This window comes from Drosophila miranda, chromosome 2 (assembly GCF_003369915.1).
Source record: "Drosophila miranda strain MSH22 chromosome 2, D.miranda_PacBio2.1, whole genome shotgun sequence".
Lineage (NCBI taxonomy): Eukaryota > Metazoa > Arthropoda > Insecta > Diptera > Drosophilidae > Drosophila > Drosophila miranda.
The window spans coordinates 11,741,106-11,764,712 of record NC_046675.1 but is presented as its reverse complement, the minus strand read 5'-3'; the positions used below and the strand labels follow the sequence as shown (position 1 = coordinate 11,764,712).

At 41.7% G+C, this 23,607-nt stretch overlaps 2 protein-coding genes across 3 annotated transcripts in view; one reads left to right on the top strand and one right to left on the bottom strand.

The window, feature by feature from the left end:
• Nucleotides 1–23,607, top strand: part of LOC108154937 (protein roadkill) — a 70,490-nt gene that overhangs the window by 452 nt on the left and 46,431 nt on the right. Inside the window, exon 2 of one of the 2 annotated variants that reach the window (XM_033389311.1) lies at nucleotides 4,640–4,710. Coding sequence is in view for 1 of the 2 variants with exons in the window: in XM_033389310.1 (XP_033245201.1) it covers nucleotides 9,006–9,019 (14 nt within the window). In the remaining variant the exon portion in view is untranslated. Of the gene's footprint in view, nucleotides 1–4,639; nucleotides 4,711–8,998; nucleotides 9,020–23,607 lie in introns of those variants that run through there. The other variant, XM_033389310.1, reaches the window with a different exon arrangement.
• Nucleotides 60–1,966, bottom strand: LOC108154939 (probable cytochrome P450 6d5). Its single transcript, XM_017285429.2, has 5 exons — nucleotides 1,381–1,966; nucleotides 1,152–1,304; nucleotides 665–1,095; nucleotides 345–593; nucleotides 60–287 (listed from the first exon to the last, which is right to left on the bottom strand). The coding sequence occupies exons 1-5, from the start codon at nucleotides 1,908–1,910 to the stop codon at nucleotides 124–126; spliced, it is 1,527 nt and encodes a 508-aa protein (XP_017140918.1). The 5' UTR covers nucleotides 1,911–1,966; the 3' UTR covers nucleotides 60–123.

The following is a 23,607-nucleotide window of genomic DNA, read 5'->3' as shown; positions in this document are numbered from 1 at the left end:
TCTTTGTGTGTATTATGGGTGGAAGGGGTGGGGGGAGAAGTGCATTATTTCACTCGAACTTTAATTATGGTTTGATTTATTATTAACTCTTAGATTACGGGCTAGAAAGAGGCATTCAAGCGGCTACTTTTTGCGAGAGATACGGACGGGCACGCCGCCTTTGGGCATCAGGGTGACCCCATGGACACTGAACTCGATCTCCCGCTTCTCTTTGCGCATCTCCAGGTTGAAATTCAATAGAATCTTGGCCACAGCAATCTTGACGTTGAGTTTTCCCATGCGAAGACCTATAGAATATATATCATTGGAAGATATTGTTTCGATAGAGGGTCTATTATTCTTACCAATGCAATTGTGGGGACCCTCCCCGAAGGGCATATACGCCGTCGGGTTAAAGTTCTTATTCTCGTCCAAATACCTCTCTGGCTTGTATGCCAATGGATCTGGGAAGTTCTCTGCATCGCGATGCATTCCAATCAAGGAAATGATAATGGGCGTGCCCTTTTTGACGATCAGTTTGCTATTGGGTATTTGGTATTCCTTTGTGCATACACGATTCAGCAGTGGCAGAGCAGGATATTTGCGTGCAGTCTCTGTAAAATGAGACTCCCTGTTAGATACTTTTCCTTAGAAGAAAGCCACCCTTTCCTCAATCAAGACCTACCCATTACGCAGGCATCCAGATACTTCATATCCTGTATGGCGTCGTAGGATAACTTTCCATCGTGCTTTGCCAGCGTACTCTTTACATCCTCCAAGGCCCTGGCCATCACCTCTGGATTCTGGGTCAACTCGTAGATGGTATAGGCCGCCGATGAGGCTGTCGTCTCGTAACCGGCCACAAAGAAAATGAACAGCTGTCCGGCAATCAGATCCTTTGACACGCTTTTGAGGCCCTTGTTGGCATTCTGCGCTGACCACATGTTATCATCGTTGCTAATCTTTCCAGTGTTGCGGAGCTGCAACAGAAGTTGCAACAGATCGCGTCGCTCAATATTTTTCTCCTCTCGGAGATCCACAGTGCGGTTGGTGAGTTCCCTTATGCGCTCAGGTCCCTCCTGGGACCAGCCCAAGCGAACAAAAATCTTTTCCAATCTGTCGATGCAAAATGTAAGCCAGGGTTTCTGGAATTTTCCCTCTTGAGGACTTACCCTGGGTACAGAAAGGATGTGGTTCCACGTAGGATATCCGTAAATGTATTCTGATTGATTGTTTTTGTGATGGACAGGAATTCGTTGTTGGGATCAGTAAAACTATCCACATCTAGGCCAAAGATGGTCGAGGCAATGATATCCACAGCATACCTGAGGGATAAAGGAGGGTATTAGATCTGCCTGTATACAACCCAAAAAGAGATCTTATTCCCTTCTTTAGACTCACGTTAGCAACAACTCCTTCATTTCAATCTCCTGGCTACCCTCTTTGGGTAATTTTCCATTCAAGTGTGCCACCATCTTATCGCCAATTGCCTCGGACGTCGAGAACATGGCCTTCAGCTTGCCCGATGTAAACGAAGGCGTTAGCTTTGACCTCAGATTGCGCCAATTACTGCCCTCCATGGCAAAAATAGAAGCCGACATGGGATCGTTCTTCTCATCCACATAGATGCCGCGATCGTGGAAGCTGGCAAAATCCTTGACCAAAATATCATGCGCCAACTGCGGATCCCTCACCAGCAATGCAGGTCGCAGGGTCAGATACATGCCCATCACGGGCTCCTTCGTGGCATTGTACATGTCGTACATGGCCATTCCGAAGGATCGTTTGCCTCTGCGCACGGAATCCAAGGCGCCAAAGGGTATGGTGACCCCGTCAGAGGGGAAACCCTGGCGATCCCAGTAGCTGAATGTCCACTTGAGATACACATAGAGCAGGCTAACTGCCGCAACCAACAAAAGTACTCCAATCATGGTCTATGCAGAGATGTGCCTCTCTACAGCGTTGAAAATATACTAAACCGTTTGATTCCAGCGACAATTTATAGTCGTATGGCAGGCACTCTCGCGCGTTTCGTTTCGAGCGCTCAAAATTTCACCATTTGCCTCTGGCTGATTGTGCTATCTCCGGCGTAAACAAGAAATTCCAATGCGATTCCCGCGATCCTAGGGGGTATTCGTACTTGTTGAGGTCTCGCTGAACAGTTCCTTCGCGGCTATTGGGCTTCATCAGTGTGACATGGCATTTTCATAGCTCTGCAAGCAATGATTATACAGCAAACTGTTTTTCCTATCGAAACACGGAGACAGACGTCGCGCCAATTGATAATGATAGAGCAGCAGCAGGCACTTTAATCGTTCATGTAATCGTATTTATATATTTTATTTACTTGCGATGTGTGTTCGAATGCTGAGTGCACCAGTAGGGAAGTGAAATGCAATGCAGTTCCATTATTACATTGTTATTCTATGGTGGATTCTATCTGTAGGTAAACCAGAACAGTTTAGACCCGATATTAAGGAATACAAAGTAATAGCTTAGCTATAAGTTTACTCGATAATCAATCTACTTTTATCCTTTTTTACATGTGCTGCCACTGCTTCGGCTATACGTGTTGGCCGCGTCATGCGGCAACGCTCCTCGGTCGGCTTACGTTTGTGGTTTGGTTGTTCTTGGGTCACTTGGTTCTATAATCCTTGTATAATCCTACCTCATGGATGATTTACTAAACAAATTTAAAATTCAAAGATAAAAAATATCTTTGAAGCATTATCTTCTTAAAGTATCTGAAGGCACTTAAGACCAAGCTGTTTTTAAACCCTTTCTTATACCCTAAATTTATAAGATAATTTTCGAAGATAAGACCCAAGAAAATTCCAAGGAAAACACAGCCACAAAATCCCAAACCTCAGATTCGGACATAAAGGGATATCTTTGGGTCAGAACATAATCATCATCGAAATCCATAGCAGGTTGTTTATTCGAATAATCTTTAACCGGAATTTGTGCGCTTATTTTTGTTAGAAGTAATTTTATGAAATCCAAACGAATGAAAACTAGTTTTCAAGATGCTAATCAGGAGAACGAATTGTGCCTTGTATACCATATGGAATGGCACGTTTTGCACCCATATTTAACTAAGAAACGAGTAAGCAAATGTTGTTTGTTCTATAAACTACGTTTACATAGATCAAGCCGTATGAATCTATGTAATCTGTAGGGTATACTTACTGAAAACACAGCTTAGGTCATCATTGTTATGGTTTTACATTGTATTCACGAAAAAAACAGTCAGAAACAACCTCTTTTCAACATCTTAACTCGATTGAATGCCCTTGAAGCTTAGATATTTTTAAGACACAATTTGCTGTAGAGAGACTTTTGTTTAATCAAAATTAATTTCTTAAAGCTCTCAAAAGCTTTCATCATCTCCCACGCAAATGAATAGCTTCTACAATTTATTAAAATACAACGCTCAAATGTGAGTCAGCCATAAGCATACGCAGATCTACAAAAATTTGAGTGCATATAGGAATTCCTTAAGAGATACACAGACAAGTGTTTTTTGACTAAAAACTGAATACTTATAGAGAGATCAAAAACTGAGCATGCTTGGCGGGTCGTATGTCAGAACACTATGATTCCCAGTTTGACCTCCGCATTCAGCCTAAAAGTATGCACTCAAAAGGCCCGTTGCTGTAGCACTAATACTGTTCGAAAGCCAGGTGTTCAAAGAGCCAAACGACTTGTTTTGATCATTCTGGCTATAATAAACATCCGATCGATACATTCTTCTGGAATCTCAAAGGTATGATTATTATAAATGATTCTGCATCTGGGGTATTCTTGCATCTTTAAAAGAATTTTGATATTTAAGGTACCGGGTACATAACCTCTGAGTACCGGCTATTAATATTCGCTTGGACGCTTTTTGTATTGTGAAATTATTAACAATTTGAGCTACGAAGTTGTTAATTAATATTTGCGGGCTGTGGTTATATGATATTATTAAACTTGGCTAAAAATACATATTATATCTGATAAGGAAGATTAACCAAAAGTTTTGATAAGATAACTCTACGAAATTGATAAAGTTTTGGTTTGATAAAGTTCCGTCTGGGTAGTAAAAACAAATTGATAAAAGTTTTTTCTTGGGGATATGCTAGGGCCGGTGCCAACCTATGGAAAATAAATTGACCTAGGCTTAACTGGTGTTTCCCCTCTCAGACAGGTGGGTGCTTTCATTGGCGTTTCCTTCTCTAGAAAGGTGGGTGTTCCCCTCCCTTTGAAAGGTGGGCGTTTCGGGTTAGATCCTACAACTCTTTCAAGCCAAAAACTTTCCGCTTGCCACCGCTTTGACCCGCTTTGTTGACTTTCGACGTTTATGTGATGGGGCATGTGGGGAAGAGGAAGCGCCATTGAAGGAAGGGGGTCTCTGTTTCTGTCTCTCGTTAAGGTTGTTCACTTGAGAACTTTTGTGCGCTGTCAAAGGTACTCGCGTGCTCGCATTTGTTGTTGCTATTCAGCGGAAAGGCAACGACTTTGGCATGGCATGGCGTTGTTGGGGCATGTACTCGTCGCACTCGTAAAACGTTGAACCGATACCCCATGTATTTTTGTATATTTTTTGTATAAAACGAGTTTGTTTTTTTTTTTTGAGAAAATATGTTTTTAAAATCGACAATATTTGTGTTTCTTACAGACCTCTCTCCTCGCCTTAAAGCTGGGATTATTAAGGGATTATTTTTAGACCCTAAAATATCAAAAAATAAGGTGAGTTTTTGTTTATCGTAATATCAATATATCATATCATCAATAATTATATTATAATCAGAGTTATTTTTGTTATTGGACTTTAATCAGGCATTAAATGATTTGCATTGAACTTTTTTTTGCCTCCAACGATATTAAGTCATTAGCATTTGCACTACCTCTCCCTTCCTCTTCATACCGCTCTCTCTCTCTCTCTCTCTCCCATTGTTTTTCTCTTGATAAGCTTCTGTTGTGTCTCGCTTACGTTCTCTTGCAATAAATAGCCTTGATAAGGGCCTTGAACAGCCGCCGCCATCAAACATCTCTCTCAGCCAGAGAGTTTTTCGCTCTCTAAAAATGCTGCCCACCAAAGCTTGCTCTCAGCTACGTGTAAGCTCTCTCCCCGCGCAAAGACAAACAAAAGCAAAAGCCGAAGCAAAACAAAAAATCCACCAAGAAGAAAGCTTTTCGGTCGTTTCAGTCAGCTGCTGCGCGTATTTTTGTGATTTGGTGTGCTTTTTTCTCTCCCTAAACGCAAAAATGAGCTCTCTCGCTCTCGCAGCACGTTGAGAATTGAGAATGTTGAATGTTTGAATGTTTTCTTGGTCGGGCGGGTGAATCAAAAATTGTACGGCAAGCTAAATCAGCTGCTGCGCGTGGCGAGTGTTTTTGTGCTTTTTCCGTACCGTCCGCGACTCCGTACCACACAAGAACCCCCTCCCGCACATTTACGTCGTCTCATCTGACTCTCTAGTGTGTATTGCTAACTAATTTTCCATAAAAAAACCTATTCGAAACGGTAATGAGTATTCCAAAAGGTGAATTTTCCACACAAAATGAATAGCGTGACTCCTAGGCGCGCGTTTCTCTCTCACCAGAGTGTGACGTGACCTTAATTTTAGTGGAAATTACTTGAGGAAAATGTGTATTAACAAAGTGTATGACAAAAAAGAGCTTTAACAAGATGTTAAAACCACAATAACAACGAAACCGACAGCTTCCTCCTCTAATCTAACGCCCTTCAAAGTCGTTTAAGCCACAAAACGAACCTGAGACCAGTTTTTCTATATATACTACTATCGTATCTTTAGATAGGAGTCGGCTTTTTTACACACACCGACTTTCTTATATGTAGAATCAACCCGGTAAATGTTCTCTCTCTCTCTCTAGCCTCTCACTCTCCCACTCCTCTCTCTCTCTGTCTCTCTTTCTGGTTATATCTTCTGGTTGTTTTTTATCTCTCACTCGTTCGCTCTTTCTAGTCGGTCTCTGACGCAAATCACATGTTTATGTGGTCGTTCGAATTTGATTAAATTTATACACAATTAATTTTTGTTTGCCTAACGTATATGAGAGCTTTAGCTTTTAGTCGCTATAGCGCGGCGTTGCCAGATGTCCCATTCAAATAGCATTGACATTCTACAAAGGGAGAAAAAAACGGCATAAGAGTGTGGGGCGGCCGGTCAGCACTACACATGTTTTGTGGAAAAGCTCTTATCCACATCCAATTAAAAACATGTGCTGTGTCCACTCTGTCCGTCCACTACTTTTGTTTATTGTTTATAAATGAGAGAGGCGCTCTCTCTCTCTCCCCCTCTCTTTCGCACTGCATTGGAGGTCAGGCTCTGCTCCAGCCCACAGCAAATGCCGGCGCTGCGCAGCTTTTTGAGAGAGAAGCAAAGCAAAGTAAATGGAAGCTTTTTTTTCCTCAACTGCGCCAGTTTTTGGCTTTGCACGAAGCTTATTTGTGTTTTGTGTGTATGTGCACATAGTGGCACATGTGTGTGCGTGTGGAAACGAGTGATATAGGAAGAACCTTGTATTCGTACATACATATGCATGCACATGAGGCTATGGAATGGAATGGAATTTAGTAGGTTGTAGTTATTGTTGTTGTTGCTCTACAACTTTTGTTGTAGTTTCTCAATTCCGTTGAAGCTGCTGCCCCCCGTGCCACCACCCCGTGCTCTCTGATAATGTCAGTTTTCTGTTATTATAGAGTTTTTTTTCTTAGCGGTGTTTCAAGGGGCAGTGTATGTACATACATGACATTTGGAATCATATTATAACTATTTTTCAAATATCTTTTAAGTGCTTTTTGAAGCAGAGGATTCCTTAGGTGTTTCGGAGCGAAAGGTTATTTTTAGAACCTCTTGTAAAACATTTGTGTTTACTGCTTTGTCTACTGCCCTTTCTAGCTCTTCTCATGGTCAAGCAGTTTGGTTTGATAGTTTTCCAATCAAATCATTTCCTCAGTTTGCAATTATGCCTTTTATTGGTTTTTTCTAAAGAGTTTGAGAGTGTATCTAATTAGAATATCTGAAAAAAACCTTATTTTCCAGTGCTTGTTTAACTGCTTTTGTTTCTTTTGTCTTCTAACTGCAGTTACAAAAAAATTCAAGCAGTTCTTGAGCATTGCCTTTCCTTAGACTGCTTCCCGGATCGATTCAACTGCTTTCTCCACGTCGTAGTTTACTTCTATTCCTATTTACAGGTTAAGAAAGTGAATATTTCCACACTGTTTCCACATCTTCTTAATCGTTCTTCCTTCTGATTGGAGAACTGCTTCTTTACAGCTTCTATTTGATAGTTAGTTCCACATGCAAGCAGTTTCAGAATTCATCCAAATGCCCTTTTCTTTTACCCACCTTCTATAAAAGTGTTTTGTACTTTTCGGACATTAACCTTCTCAACACCTCTTCCAGATCCTCCTCTTTCCACTGCTTGTTCTACTGTTTCCAGGACTGCTTCTTCTAGTCATAGCTACTCCCACATTTTAAGTTTCCTGAATTCCGTTTAAACTGTTTTCTCAATCATTTCTCTACAAGTTTTCCCCGGCTGCTTCCGCCTCCGCCTCCCCCCTACCCTTCTCCTAGTTCTGATTCTCCTTCTTTGCGTCTTGGGCGTCAATGCTGACCTCCAAAGCTCTTTTTTTGCAATGATTTATTTTGCCGGCTCGCAGCAGCGGCAGCGGCAGCTGCGGAAGCGCCACCAGATTTCTCCTTCTGCCTCATCTGTTCCGTTCCTCTTCGGCTTGTTTGCTTCTCTGCTCCTCTTCTGCTTTTCTGCTTTTCTCTTGTTCCTTTTGCAATTTTTCTTTTTGTGTTTTCTTTTTATTGATTTCATTTACTATTTGGCCCCGAAGGCTGTGGATTCTTTTTTAATGCCGGGCCATGTGCAAATGTCTAGAAAGAGATGCACTGCCGGTCCGCAGAGTGCCAGAGTGCAAAAGAGAGGTCCAGACGCTAGACAGTGTGAGGCAGAAAGAGATAGATAGAGCTTTAAGCACTCTGCTGTTTGGTGGCTCTTTGTTTAGTTTTTGCTTATCACAAGCAAAAAAAAAAAACAATAAAAAAAAACACACAAAAATTCTGCTGCTGCTGATAACTGGAATCGGTTTTTGGTGCTGTGTGTGTTTCCAGTATCTTTCGTTGTTGTTTCGTGAATTTATTTTTATTTTGATTTGGCATTGAACATTGTACGTACGCTCGGTTTTTTCACCCTTCCTCTTTGATGTGTGAGTGCCGTGTCCCGTCTCTCTGTGTGTGTGTGTGTGTGTCCGTGCGTGATAATGCTCGTTTGTGTTGGTTGTTGAAAGAGGTGGGGAGGGGGTGTTATGGGACAGTTGTGCTTATAAATATGGCCTTGCCGGCATGTCCGCGTGTCCGTTTGTTTGTTCTTATGCACAGAAGAGTCTCTCATTTTGGAAATAGTCTCCTCACGTGAATAGGTGGAGCATATGTGAGATTCAGCCAAATTGGTTAAGAAATATTGCCGAACAGTCCAATGGAACTCTGAGAAATGTACATTTTTACCACCAGATCATACATCTTTCACAAATTCGGAGGTATCTTTGAGGGTATCTAAAGTTTCGACCTTTCTTGCGTTGACTTTTTGATTATTTCACGTACAAATATCACGTACTTTGTAGGGGAGTACGTACCCTGGAACCTGGTCATTATATGGTCACACACGTACGCTACACAATTGAAATGTGATAAAATTTATGTGATTTTCTTCTTTATGGTTCTCTCGGGGAAGTTCTTTTGCCGCCCCATTTCCCCCGGCTTATTTCCGTTGTTGTTGTTGAAATACCATTTTAATCATAACTAATTTCTTTGTTGAAGCACAAAATGCAAAGAACTTGAAAAGATTCTCTAAATAAGTGCCAAAAATTTGTAAACAAAAAAAAACCCCAATAATAATCAAAGCCAAAAAGTTTTGATCTGTGATTTTGTGTGCGAAAACAGTTTGGAGAAAAATCTATCAAAGTGGATACCCTGGCGCTGCCTCACGGAGGGCTTTCTCATGTTAGAATGGCCTTAGCCAGGTAAGAACATACTCTCTTTGGACTACTTTAATCTATTATCTTTTGTCATCACTTTGGAAGATCTTTGAGAATGATTCATCATACAATTATGCATTGGGAATCTTTGATATTTGAAGGACACTTTGTTTTCAGATAAGTTTCTGTTTCAAAAGAACTTATCTCATGATAGATAATAAAACTCTCTGGTAATGATATCGTAAGAAGAAAGATAACTTAAACGTGATGTACTACGACTATAAATATACTGCAGTATGCATCTAAGAAAAACCGCAATACCCTCTAAAAGTTCTAAAATATCATCTAGTGAGTGACCCTAAGTTTTCGAAACAGATCTAGTTTTGAAAAATCCTCCAATATTTCCGCTAGATCCAATGTAAAATCGGACACAACGATAAACATTAAAGTTTGATGATCTTGGGACAGACATCAATTAGTTTTCTGATGCCACCGCGCGTCATGCCACAAGCAACAACAGAATTCAATGTCGTCATTAAAAGCGATTACCGTTAAGCTATGAAAATATACAACGATAGGAATCGGTGGGGCTGTGGGGTGGTGCGGCGGTGCGGCGGGGGGTGTAAACAATCAAATGAATGCAACATTTGATGCATGCACGTGTGTATGTGTGTGTGTGCGCATTAAAATTCAGGGGCAATGCCGTGCCTAGATGTAATTACCGTTATACTCAAGTGCAAAAAGTGCATATGGGAGATAAATATCAGGTGACCCCCTGCTACCGCCGCCCCCCCTCTATCTCTGTCTCGCTCTGCCCCATCAGTTGATTGTCGTTAAAGTGAAATGAAATTTCAAATAACAAAAGGAAAACAGAGAAAACGACAGAGGAAAAGGTAAGGTTCGGACGTTGAGACGTTGGTGCTATAGGAATCCGATCTTATGAATCTTTCGATGCGGTTTCGAGTGAAAAATTGCATCAGAGACTATTTGCTCAAAATCATAACACCCATCTGTGCATAGGGTATCAGAAACTCATTGCAATTGTCGTAATTGTAATTACAAACTGTTGCCGCCGGCCTCTAATGATAACAGGGAGATGTGGGAGGGAAGGACTGATGGAGGGCGAGAGAGATAACATGAATTGACTTAAGGGACAGCAGCAGGTCAAGGGGGGAAAGAGTGAGAGAGAGAGAGAGTGAGTGGGTGGGAAGAGTACAAAAAGTAGAGATTAATAGAAGGGTAGAGAGTGGAGAATGGCGCAGTAGGGTGACCTCTCTACTGGTGCTGCTGTTGGTGCGCTTCACTTTCACGGATTTCGAAAATGTCTTTTGCATTGAAACTCGATTTCAACTATTTATAGAGAGAAAGTAGACGACGGCCGCTCCACGCTCCACGCTCCACTCTTCACTTAAAATAAAGATCAACGGGCAGTGCTCTCACCTTCTCTCAGAGATGGTGTTCTGCCGCTCTACCATTCAGAATGCCAATGAGATCAATGAGAGCGGACTCCCTTGCGCATGCCTCACCTCGCTGTAACACACTTTGGGCATGCAGGCACAGAGCCTCGTGCTAATTCATTTTAATTCGTTTGACCGAAGGTGAATTGCCCGAGCGACGAGTGTAACAGAGAGAGAGAGGGGGAGAGCGTGCATGTAAGTGGGGGAATATCGCGGTGAGCTATGAGCGCGTGTGGGCCGCGAGAGAGAGAGAGAGAGGAGAGGTGGGAGTGGAAGGGCTGGCGTACACATAAGCGACAGTAATCTCTCTCTTTACCTACCGCTGCTGCTGCTGCCGCCGCTGCTGTTGCTCTCTTGCTCTTTGTTTTGCTTTGTGCATGAGCAGGGTATATTGAAAAGAAGGTAAGGTAGTGCTGCTCTGTGGCTGGCGTAATCTCACGTTTCTCTTTGACTCTCAATAAACCTCGTAGATGTAGGCCTCTCTCTCTTTTACTGCAGCCTCACCCCTTCTGTGGAGCGTACCTTGTGCATGAGGAAGTGTGTGCAAGCTTTTTTTTTCAATTTTGTGCGAAGGTGCTTTCATTTCCACTTTGTTCCGATGGCACTGCCGCTTTTGTTGCTGTTGTTGCCAAGGCATTTGTAATTACAATTACACAAACACACACAGAGAGAGAGGAATGTTTGTGTGTGTGCACTTTGTTGTAATCATGGGTTACAACAGCATTTTGTTATTGTAAAACGAGCAAATGCTGTGTCGCAGGCACATAAGGTCATCGTCTTGCTCTATGATTTTGCGTAATTACAGTTGATAAAATATATTCAATGCTGAAAAACCTTTTTGGAAAAGCCCTGACAAGGGGTCATGTGGGTGGGGCTTGGATAAACGTACATGTGTCACAGATACGGAAATGGAAACCTAAATGAAAAGTATTTAAATGAAGGATTTCATAAAGTAGTCACAGAACAACAAATTGTAGCCCTTTATTGGAGGTCCTTATTTATAAGGATATACACTTTCAGGAAGAACCTTTTTCCAGGCATAAGACTTTAAAAACTAAATGAGGAATGGACTTGAACAGATTAAAGCCGGGGATTACTCAATAGTTCTAGGCCATAAATCCAATATTGGAGACCCTTATCCCCCCTCAACGGATTCAGCCAACAATTTTCTTTTGAGCATACACAAAATCCCCTTCAAATTTTGTAATGATTTCCCAATATCTGTTTTGGACACCTTCCATATGCTGCTGCTCTGTGGCATCAAGGTTTTTGACACCGAATGTCCCTGCTGTCAGTTAGTGGAACCTGTTGAAGAGAGAGAGAGAGCGAGAGAGAGAGGGAGCTTTTAAGGTCTCTCCCATTGTCATAGTCCCACAGAGAGGGTGGGGATTGAATATGGAAATCAATGTGGTCAATAAGAGTGAAGGTTTTTCCCCTCCAATAAACCAATCCATAAATTCTACTCGAGTGTGCGGGTTTGGGGGTGGGGGGTGTACCGTGTGAGACCCTCAAGCCTCAAACTTTGTCATTTTGACGTTGACAAATAGATAAAGGAGCATAAGTGGGCTGGGCGGGGCGGGGAGGAAGGCTACACTGTGATAGAGGTTAGGTTAGAGAACATAAAACCCCAAAAAAGAAAAAGAAAAAAAAAAACATTCTCGTTCTATATTTATATCGATGACATGATTTCATTTCAATGTTCATGCCACACAAAACTCACGATTCCCGCGCCCGATAACAATGACACACAATTCACGAATGTGTGTTGCCACACACACGTGTGTGTGTGTGTGTGTGTGTGTGTGGGGGGGGTAGGTGGAGGTTGCCAGCCACCCGCAACGGAATCCGACTACAATCATTGACCCTCAGTCGATGTGTCCACCCCTGTCGCCCCCATGATATGCGTGTGTGGCGTGAAATTTATTGATTCAATATACGTTATACAGTATGTCTCTCTGGCCTAATTGCTGCGGCCAGACACACCAAAGGGAATTATTATATATGGATTGAGTGCTGCCTGGGAGTGGGGGGTGGAGAAAATACCTGAGAAGTGTGTTGGATTAGGGACAGAGGACAAGTTTTTGGGGCAATATTTTGAACGACCCTCAACTAAAACATTCTTGGATGTACTTGAAGGTTGGTGACCAAAGTTCCTTCAACTAAAATTGGTCCAAACATTTAGTGTATGCCAGCGACAAATCTTGAAGAAAATGAACTATAGAGTGAATTAGGGAATGCCAAAGATTCCCACAACATTAGAGATGAATGATGACAAAACTTAAGGAAGGGATCGACAGACATATACGAATTATTGAAGGCATTATACGACTTCCTTGGAGCACATAAACCATGTTATTGTTAACCAATCAAGCCCGACTATTTCAATTTTCGGAGCCAATGAAGTTATGGATCTACCTACATTATTCTATCAACTAGAGACTCTGCACCTTGGAGACCAGCTGCGGATATTGGTACGGCCTGTTAAAAGGTTTTCAAGGTTCGAGGAGAAAATATCGACACAACAGTATATGTTATATATGTATATACAGGACATATATACATATATCTTCAATTAAGACATTTTCTTATACAAGATATCCTTCAAAATATAAAAGAACGATCCTATATAACGATCTTCATGTACTATTTACCCTAGAAAAAGAATCTCAGGGGGAAGTTATTTCAGGTACCAAAGAGTTACTTCCACCCTCTTCCCTTTCATCCCTCTGTCCCGCAAAACCCAAAATCTTGAACAAATCTCTCTAAGCAAATTCCAAAATCTCAAAAGGTCAAGTGTATCATTTAACTCTTTTTCTCCTTTCAATCAGTATCCCTCCCTCAATCTCAATTACCGTTAATTTCGTTCTCCCTCTCCCTCTATCTCTCTCTTGAGATGCAAAGAGCTGCAGCAAGCAACATTCAAACATTTAACAAACAGAAATGTTTACAACAAAATAAAAACCATAAAACAATGAAATAGCCAAAAGGAGGTGGAGGCTAAAAGCAATACAACACAACGCAGCAGAGCAGAGCAGAGCGGAGCGGAGCGGGACAGACGGCGCTGCTGCAGCAGAGCCAGCGAGCAGCTGGCAAGCGACAAAAATGCAACGCCAACATCCAAAGCCAGCAGAGCCATAGCCATAGCCGCGCGTTGGCGTGCTTAAATACAAAAGCAATGCTGATGTCGCTGTCGCTGTCGCTGCTGCCGCTTTAGCCTCGTTACAGCGCGTCAGCCGCGCCCTCGTAAATGGCAGCACGAGCAGAAGGCAGCGCAGTCGCCCTCCATGTGGCCACAACAGAAAATCTCTTAACACCCGAATTCGTCACCAAACTTTGGACACTTACAACAGCAGCAGAGCAGTGGCAGGGGCAGAGACAGAGACAGAGAGAGAGAGAGAGAGAGAGAGGCCAAAAAGCTGACGTCAACGTCTGCGTTGGCGGTGGCAGCAGCGTGTACTACTTTTGTTTTCATTGAAAACGTTTGCTGTAATATGTTTGTGGTATGTTGTGTGGCATCGCAGTCGCAAGTCGAAGTCGAAGCCTCCGTCGCAGCCGCTGTCGCAGTCGCTGCCTCCGTTACAGTCGTAGTCTCTGCTGCTCACATGGTCACTGAGCTTTGGGCTTCGCTGCCTCTGACACCATGTGCTCGCTAGCTGGCTCTCTCCCTCTCCCTCTGCTACTAGCCTCTCTCACTCTGTGTGTCTCTGGTGTTGCCAGCCGCTCTCTCTCTCTCTCCCTCTCGCTCTCCCTCTCTGTTTCTGCTGCCTCCCCTCGCTGCCGCTGCCGCTGCTGACTTCGCTGCCTGACGTTGCCTCGCTCATTTGTTTTGGGTCGTATTGACCTTCTTAAAAAGTAGGTAACCTCATTTCTCATTTATCGTGTACAACTTACATGCTGCCTCCTCTGCCGTTACCTCGGTCGCCGTTGATGTCTCTGCTGCCGCTGCTGCTGCCCCTCTGTCTCTGCCAGCTGAGGGTTGCTGCGTTGTGGTGTAAGATCATGATGGGGCGGTGGGGGGCTTGTCTCAGCTGTCACTCAAAGAAATCGCATCGCACGCACTGAGAACGCCTTAATTGTTTTGGCCAAGATTCTTTGATTTGTGTATGTAAATTTTTGTAAAGGTATCAGTGGGGATGCACTCTGTTTCAATAAAAGAAGGAAGTAGTTTTAAAGAAATACTACATATAAATACACCAGAAAGTCATCGATTATGCGATAGAACTACATTTAATTTTCAAGGAGGGGCCAAAATATCAAAAATGAATGTAGTATTTTTTCAATAATATACCAACAAATGGATCTATATTTCCATTAACGTAGTCATCACGAACAAATCTGGAAATATAATAAAAAATACTAGAAACAACTTTAAAAATACTAGACAAATCTTAAAAAATACAATAAAATACCAGAAATAGTAAAGCATAATTAGAACTCCAACACTAATTACAAGAACGAAAACTCTTCGCTTACATCTTAAAAATACATGTAGTACGCTTTCAATAAAATACTAGAAATGGATCTATATTTCCATTAACATATTGTAGCATAATCATCCGGTAAATCTGTAATATTATAAAAAATACTAGACGAAACTGAAAAAAATACTATAAAATACAGAAATAGTATAGCATAATTAGGGTTCCAAGAATAATTACATCTTAAAAGTATATCTAGTATTCTTTCAAAAATACCAGAAATTAATCGATAATTCGATAATATTAGATGTCTGTCTAATTCGATTTGTGGGTTTTTGGCTATTCTTGAAACGGATTAGATGAAACCAAGTCCATTTTAGTAATCCCTCTATTGTGCTGCTCTTCTATTTCGTGTGAATGGCAAATTGCCAGTCACGCGTGGTGGCGTCAAATGAGAGTGGTGACGGATGTCACCTTCCATAAAAATCGTGTGCTCAAAGAGAAAACCCTGAAGAGAGTGACTTTGAGCATTTGAGGAAGTCTTCCTCATTCTCGCACACACAAACGAAGGGCATTCGCTGCTAGTGCTCTCGCTCTCACTCAATTGATCGCTTCCTTGTGTCTCTCTGGCGCTGACGTCACAAGGCAACGGATGGCGGGTGACGGGTGGCGATGCCATGTAATTGAGTCCGGAAAATTAAGCAAGGTTTCCTTTTTGGGCCCGAAGGCTAAAAACCAACATAATTTTAAATATAATTTGTGTTGCACTTATGCTTGGGAGAATCTCTCATTGAGAGGCATTGAACGCTCAACGTTTTGCGCTCAGTTGAGCAGAGAGTGAGAGGAGGAGCGGAGGGCGGGCGGGAGAGTGGAGCGTAGCGTACCGGAGCGGAGGTTGTCGCCGTCGCCGTCGTCGTCGTCGTCACCGTCAGAGTCTCGTTTACTATTGACACCATTAATGCTGCCCCGAATGTAGGTCAATTGCGCGCTAATTGCCCCGCACTCGCCTTCTGCCGCCGGGGTCGACTCAATGCTGCTGTTGCCAGTCAGTCGCTGCTGCCGCTGCTGCTGTCGCTCTGCTACTGTTGCTGTTGCCCCTGCTGATTGACGCTGACTTCGACAGCAGCAGCTTGACCTTTTAGGCCTTAGGAGCAGCTGTAGCTGAAGCTGAAGAAATTTGCTTATATTACGCATACGCCATGTGAGACAAGTAAATAATAAATACAGCTCTGGTTTGGGCAGATTTCTGCTGCTTTTGGATGCCCTATCAAAGACCAGGATGTGGCCAAGCAGCAAGATATGTAGGACTCATTCGAAGGAAGGTGTTTACTGTACCAAAGAGCAAATACTATGCAAACACGGATTCGATGTCCCTTCGACTGTCCTGAAATGTCCCGAAATGAATCATTATATCGATCTTTCTATCGATATATCTATAAAAACTTTCAAAAAGAAGTTAGGGAAATCGTTTGTCATTGGTTTATCCTTAGTAATTCCATAAATCATCCTTTGGATTGCCTTAAGATCGCTCAAAATAAACAAATTCTTTATAGAAAATAGCATAATTTTAGTTAATTTTCTTCCCTTCTGAAGCACGAAATCTTTAAGAGTATCAAAAACTTCGCTCAGCCTTCCTTTTTCTGTACTCACTTTTTTTGAGGGGCACTCATCAGCCCCCGAAAAACTCTGACCCAGTTTCCGCATTTTTGGGCAACTGAAAAAGTTTTTGTTGCTCGCATTTGTTGCTGGCTTCTTTTGTATTTTTTGCATATTTTATGATTTAATCAAAGGAAATTATACACGCATGTAGAGCAGAGCAGAGCTGGGCACAGAGACATAGAGTCACAGAGAGAGCATCCAAATCCCATCATCAGGGTGTGCCCTGGGGAAAGAAATGGAGAATCATACGAGTGGCAACAGAGGCAGAGACTCATGGGGCAATAAAACAGAAACTTGACCCAATTCTGATGCCCTCCGCCGCTGCCTGATCTCTCGAGGGCCTGGGAAATGTTTTGCTGCTCATCCGATAGATAGATAGAACCCTGAAACGTGTACTATAATGATATACAATCCCATAGGTAGCAGGCGGAGAAAAATATACAAATTGAAGGGGTTACATATCAATCGATCTATGAGCTAATTGAGTACTTGGGACACGGCAATGGAATCTGTACGGAAATCGTTTGAAATAGCAAATAAAACAATCATTTCGTTGGGTAATCCAAAAGAATGTGTATCATGTAATACCATAAATGTAAATATGCATATTTATCGGCATCCCCCCCAGTAAATCTTTGCAAATTATGAAATTTTGATTGGAAATCTTGAAAGATTTATGTAAATTGTGCATTAAAAAGGGAACACTTTTTGTTTGGAGGAAATGGTTTTCTAAGAAATTTTCGAAGTTTTCGAAATTTTATTGATAGATTTAGGGCATGTTTCTCAATGATTTTGATCTTAATATCAATTTATTTCTGGGCCTTTATGATGCATATAATTCCTAATCGCTTGTGGTATCTGTTTCTGTCTGAATGTGTCCTTTCACTTTTGGGAAGTTTTGTATTATTCCACATATTTGTTGTACGAATGTATCCCTTCGCTTATGAGAATTTTTGTACAGCGAACCATGACATAAATCTATTAAATTCCAGTAAATCTTGTAAAATCAACTCATCAGAACAGCTTCCATAATTTAATTTGATTTTGTGCTCTATATACCGATATATGCGTATAAATCTTTAGATGTTGCCCCAATGGCCCTCAAAGCGGGATGTTTCCCCTCTCCTTCTCTGGAAACCACTTGTTCGGCTTCTTTATAATTTCCCATTTTGCGCACTGCAATTATTTTGTATTCAGTTGAATTGCAACAGATGGTGGCACTCCACCACCCAACCTTCCTCTCCCTTTCTCTCCCTCTGTCTCCCTTTGATTAATGCATTCATTCCCTGGTGGGAGACCCCTGTAAGGAGCCTTGCCTCTCGAATTGTGCTTCTATTTCATTATTACTATTATTATTCGCATTTTTTTTTTTTGCACCACTCGCCCAGTCACTTGCCTGTTGCTAGCCAGTGGCTCGACATCTTGTTCTCTCTGTTGATCCCCTTTTGCTCACTCTCTCTTGGTTCCCTTTCTCTCACTGTGTTACTTCTCTTTCTCTGGGTATAATTACGCGCTTCGATACATTTCTATTGTAAGATATGAATATTAGTTTATAAGATTTGAATATTAGTTTAAGATTTACTCATCGATAGTATTAGTATAAGTATCGATATATCGAGTACATTGGTATTTCTTATAATACTATCGATGAGTAAATCTTAAACTAATATTCAAATCTTATAAACTAATATTCATATCTTACACTATACACTTTTTATTCTGTGTATTTATTTATTCTCAAGCGAAAAAATATCGTATTTATAGACAAACTAATAAATTTAAAGCAAAATTAGTGTTTCATTAAATGTTTCGAATGACTGCATCAACCGCATTTCAACATCACGCCTTGTGCAGCAGTGCCCCTTGGTCACATATTTCGTTTACGACAAATCCTGGATTTTTAAAGGGTATCCAAGCTTCGTTTTATTGAAATGTGCCACTCTGTCATCTGTTTTCTGTTTCATTCCCTTGTGCGGTCTGTGTCTGTCTCTGGTTCTCCGGCTCGAGGTATTCCCTTTCCATTGGCCGCCAGACCAGAGACAGATCCCAGACCTCAAACCCGAGTGTACAATAATGAGAGTAGACCCCAACTACTGACCGAAACTGAACCCAAAGCGAACTGAAAACTGATTCCAAACTGAGACTTCGACGCGGACTGAAACCCGCCACGGGTTCTAGCCTTGTGATTGTTGTTGTTGTTGTTGTTGGTACCTTTAACCTTTGGGTTAATGGAGGCAGCGACGCTCCGAGACGTATCCTTGAAAGTATCTATCCGACGAGGGTCATCAACTACAGCGGCTGGTGCTGGTGCTGTTGCTGTAGCTACTGCTTTTTCATGGTCGAAACGAAGCTCTGGATTACAAAAGGGGGGGGATAAATATAATAAAATATGGAAAGGAAAGGAAAAGGGAGATGCTCGTACAGGATTTGCCAGAGAGGAATCGCTGGGTGCCACACGTGCAACTAATGAGCGAGCAACCACCTTCCATTATCAGTAATTGCTTCTTTTTTGTTGGTTCAAATATCGATTTGAGCTTTTGCATGTTTTCCGTAATCAATATATGAATACCCTCTATATAGTGCGATGTATCTGGTAGATAGACACCGAAGCACACGCACATCCCGCCTTCTCCAAAGAGAGAAAGAGAAAAAAAAGTTACGGTTTCAGGTCAGGGTTTCCGAAAAGTACACACACGCACCCGAACCCAAACCCAAAGCCCCTGCACCAACCAGACCATAATTATCTAACCATGAGATAGCGGACGGAATGAACACCGGAATGGACCCTGAACGAGCCATGGAGGGGCAGGGCAGAGGTGGCTGCGGCGCTAAAAAAGTAAACTGCATTAATGAAAAACTGGGTTATAATTGAAATCAATGAACAAACGACAGGCCACAGAGCTACAGTTCGTAAATCCAGATCCCAAAAGTGGAATTTCAACATAAACAATGCATAAATCCAAAAGATACTTACAACACAGGCGGCAGCGGCAACGGCAACGGCAGCGGTGGATCCACGAGAGCCCTACAAAAGTCAAACGGATTTATGACGAGTGCCACCACAGTGGAGAGTCGACTCCCGCAAGGCACAGTGGCACGAAAGCCATTCGAAAATGATGGAATCCCAAGAAATTGAATATTGGGATTGGAAAAGAAATTGAAGAAAAATATACAAATGATTTTCATAGGAAAATGTGACGTTAAGAAACTAAATTATTAGAAAAAGGTGAAGATGAAAGACATTGAAAAAATAACTTATTCTTTGGGATTTATGAAACTTATTGAAGAGAAATGTATCTTTTTTTTGTACAAAATTTAGTGAAATATCATCCAATAATCCTTAAGAAATTAAATAAAATAATCTTTCTATTTTTAAAGATTTTAATTGAATAATAAAGAACTTTTTTAAACAGAAAAAGGTCCCATAATCTTAATAGATAAAAAAATCGTTTGATGGTATCCCTTTCTTAAAAAATTGCTAGAAAATAAGCTTCCATGCGGAACTATAACTATTATTTATTTAAAAGCTATCTAATTTGCCTATATTTGATTCTTGTGACAGCCCATTTATTGAACTCCCAATTCATTGTGAATATAGCATAGATATGTATCTATCTATCCCAATCCTATCGCGATAGTTCTCATATCATATCATCTCTCATATATAATTTAATATCCCATAAATTATAAGTACAAATATCACTTATGTCCCACCGTAGAGTCACTCTACCTTTGCCCTGAGTGTTTCCTGTCTCTTTCTCTCCCGCTTGGCTGTTTCATTCCATTCCGTTTCGTTTCGGCACGCTTAGGCGCTTAACAAATTGAATTCAAGTGGCGGACAGTGGCGGCGGCATCACAAGAAAAGCAGAAGAGGAGTCAAAGATGCAGAATCAGCAGCACAAGAGGCAAAAGAAGAAGTAACCGCAAAAGAAACAGCAGCACAAGAAGTAACCGCAAAATAGAAGAAGAAGAAGCAGAAGAGGCAGGGAAGCCTTCAAACAGCTTTCGTGCGTGACAAAAATGATGACAAAACTTGTCCATCCGCCCCCGCCCGCCCTTCCATTGATGCACATTTTTTTGTGGAGCATTGGATGACATTTTCCGTTTCTTTTTACTGCCATCGTTTCTGCTTCCTCCACATTTGCATACACACACGCGAGGGTTGTTTCAATTCCATTTCATTGGCGTTTCGTTCCACTGTGTTTTTTGTTTGCTTCTGGTTGACCATGAAACGGCGGCGGATCGAGTCAAAGAGAGCATGTTCATACATGCTCTTAGAGCTCTTTTAATCATCATCTCTTTCTCGCTGGCAATTTGTATCTTTAAGATACGCGCAACCGACTACTGCCCTGCTGCATCTCTCTGCACATCTTCCACATTAAAAATTTATGATGTAGCCAAAGAGCTAAGTCGCTCGAAAGGCGTGTCCCCCTGTCCATTGTCTGTCCCTCGATTCGTGTGCGCCTGTGTCTGTGTGTCCGTGTTTCCGCTTCATGTCCAAAAGTATCTCAAGAGCAATAACTACCTCTGCCGCTGCTGCTGTTTCTGTCGCTGCTGCTGCGGTTGAGGCTACCTGTCTGTATCTGTATCTTTTGTATCTGTCTGTGTGAATGTATCTTGAGGCTACTTAATGTCGACTCAACTTGTATGGCCGCTGACCGCTTCCTTGTCTCTCGGTCTCTCTCGAGGTTGGATCTCTCTCCCTCTCTTTGCATTTTGAATATGCTTAATCCGACTACCTCTTCTTCCCCCAACTGCCGTTTATTGTTGCTAATCGCTTGTATTATATCGCATTTCGTCTACCTTCTGGCTGTATCTTCAACTTTGATCTAGTGTTCATCGTTTTTTCATGGGGCAAGGGGGAGTATCTCCACTAATTACTTAAGGTTTTCCCTCTACACCATTTCTGTGTGGTCTGGTTTTTAATTTGTATAATAAATCAGTTCTCATTTGAGAGGTCTCCCACTTGTCTTCGAACGAAGAGGGTTCGCTTCTTTAAGCGGAAAAGCGTGAAAATGATGCCATCTGTAATCGGTGAAACGCTTTCACCCGAGAACTCTTGTCGCTTGTCGAGAATTTAACACTTTGTTGGCCACACAGCGAAATTTGATGGTTGTTAGAAAGTATTTTACTTTTCTGTTTACTTTTCCGCTTGTAAGCAAACGATCGCAGCGATCTCAGGCCTAGTTTTCATGTTTCCAAAAGATGTTGGGAGATTATGGAATACCTAAAATATGAAAGATACAAAGAAGGGATTGTTAGATGTTGAAAAGGGAAGAGTTTTCACTAAATTTGAGTGGTTTGTAGAGTTAACAAGATCTTGAGTTGCTGAAGTGTTGGTAAATCGTTTAATTAGTGCTGGTAAACGTTTCCAAAATATAAAGAATTGAAAAAAGGAAGTTTGAAAAGAATAATAAGAGAAAAGCTACTTTTGAAAAGCTGCTAAATCTGATAATTAGTGTTGGAAAAACCTCTATAAAATTATAGAACAGTAGAAAATCTACACTTTGATTGATTAAGTATATTTGCCACCGATCACTCACCAAAATGATGTTGAAAATCTCTAATTAGTGTTGGTAAACACATAATCATTGCGCTTAAAACTACAATGTTGATTAAGACGCCAAATCAGTATTGGTATACGCGCTAATTACAGCTTAAAATTATTTGTAATCACTATAAATACAAGATAAAGTTCCCAAAGCCAAAAGCAGTGCTGGTTAACCCTTAAATTGTAGCAAATTTCTCAATTCCTCAGCCACTTTCCATCATTTGCCATTCATCCTACAATTAAGCTATTAAATTTTAGCCATTCACCCCATGGCGCTTTCCCAAGGCCCACTCACGCCCACTCGAACGAAAAGGCAACGCGGGACGGGGGGAAAACCCATCAGGGGAAAATGCAACAGCTAATCTGCAGAGTAAAAGTTAACTTTTGTTCGAAAGAAAATCAAATGCGAATGCAACAAAACAGCAACAGCGACGGCGACGGCATCCCATGGCCAATGAAACCCATTTCACTTCCTGTTTATCTATAAGATACTTTTACAAATGAGTAGCAGCAGCAGCAGCAGCGAGCAGTCAGCAGCAGGCATCGGGCATCGACGAATGAATGCAGCTGCCATGCACACATATAATTAACTGCACAGAGCGTTTCGTGGATGCATTGGATATTTGAAAGCGAGGCAACGATGTGAAATTGAAATTGAAATTGGTCCTTTTCACTCTTCAAAATGAAAACATCGCGTCCCAGAGAGCCAGAGAGCCACTGATCAGAGGGCGGGGGACAAAGAGAGAGTGGGAGACGATGATGTGCTTCGAGAGTATCTTTCACTCAAATGAAAGTAAAGGAAAGTACTACTGCGGGTGGGCGCCCGCAGAGGCGGAGTCTCAGAGTCGAAATGCCAGCGAAATGAAATCAAATAAAGAAATTAAATGAAATTTGCTTTCAAACAGAGCAAAAAGCAAATGCAAAACCGAAACAAGATACATCATAAGCGTTGGATGAATCACTTAAGGCGCACCAAATCTTATAGAATTTACAACGATGGATATTTGGAGGTTTTATTTAAGGGAAAGATCAATGGGAGGACTATAAACTGATCTGATTCTACTTTTCATAGTCTGAAAATGTGCCAGTCACATGTCAACGTTGAATGATACAACTCTGTGGAAAGACTGCTGCGAAGATGTGTTAGAGAAGATATCCAAGGAAGAGATCCGCCTTAGAGAGGACATAGAGTGATGCTGATGGTCTGTGTCTAACTGCTGTTGCATTTCCACTGATTGACAGTCACACGTTAACGTTAAATGATTATATTCTGTGGAGAGGCCAATGGAATGGGCATGGAAGAGATCCGCCTTGCAGAGGCCATGGAGTGATACAGATGGTCTGTGTCTAGCTGCTGTTGCATTTCAACTGATAGACAGTCACACGTTAACGTTAAATGATGATGCTGTGTGGATATGCTTTCATTAGAGAATGACGAAAGAGATTAAAGAGAGAAATGTCCGTCTTCGAATTGTAGGTGATTCAATTTATACAGATTAAAAGCGTGCCAGTCACATGTTAACGTTGAATGATGAAGCTGTCATGCAG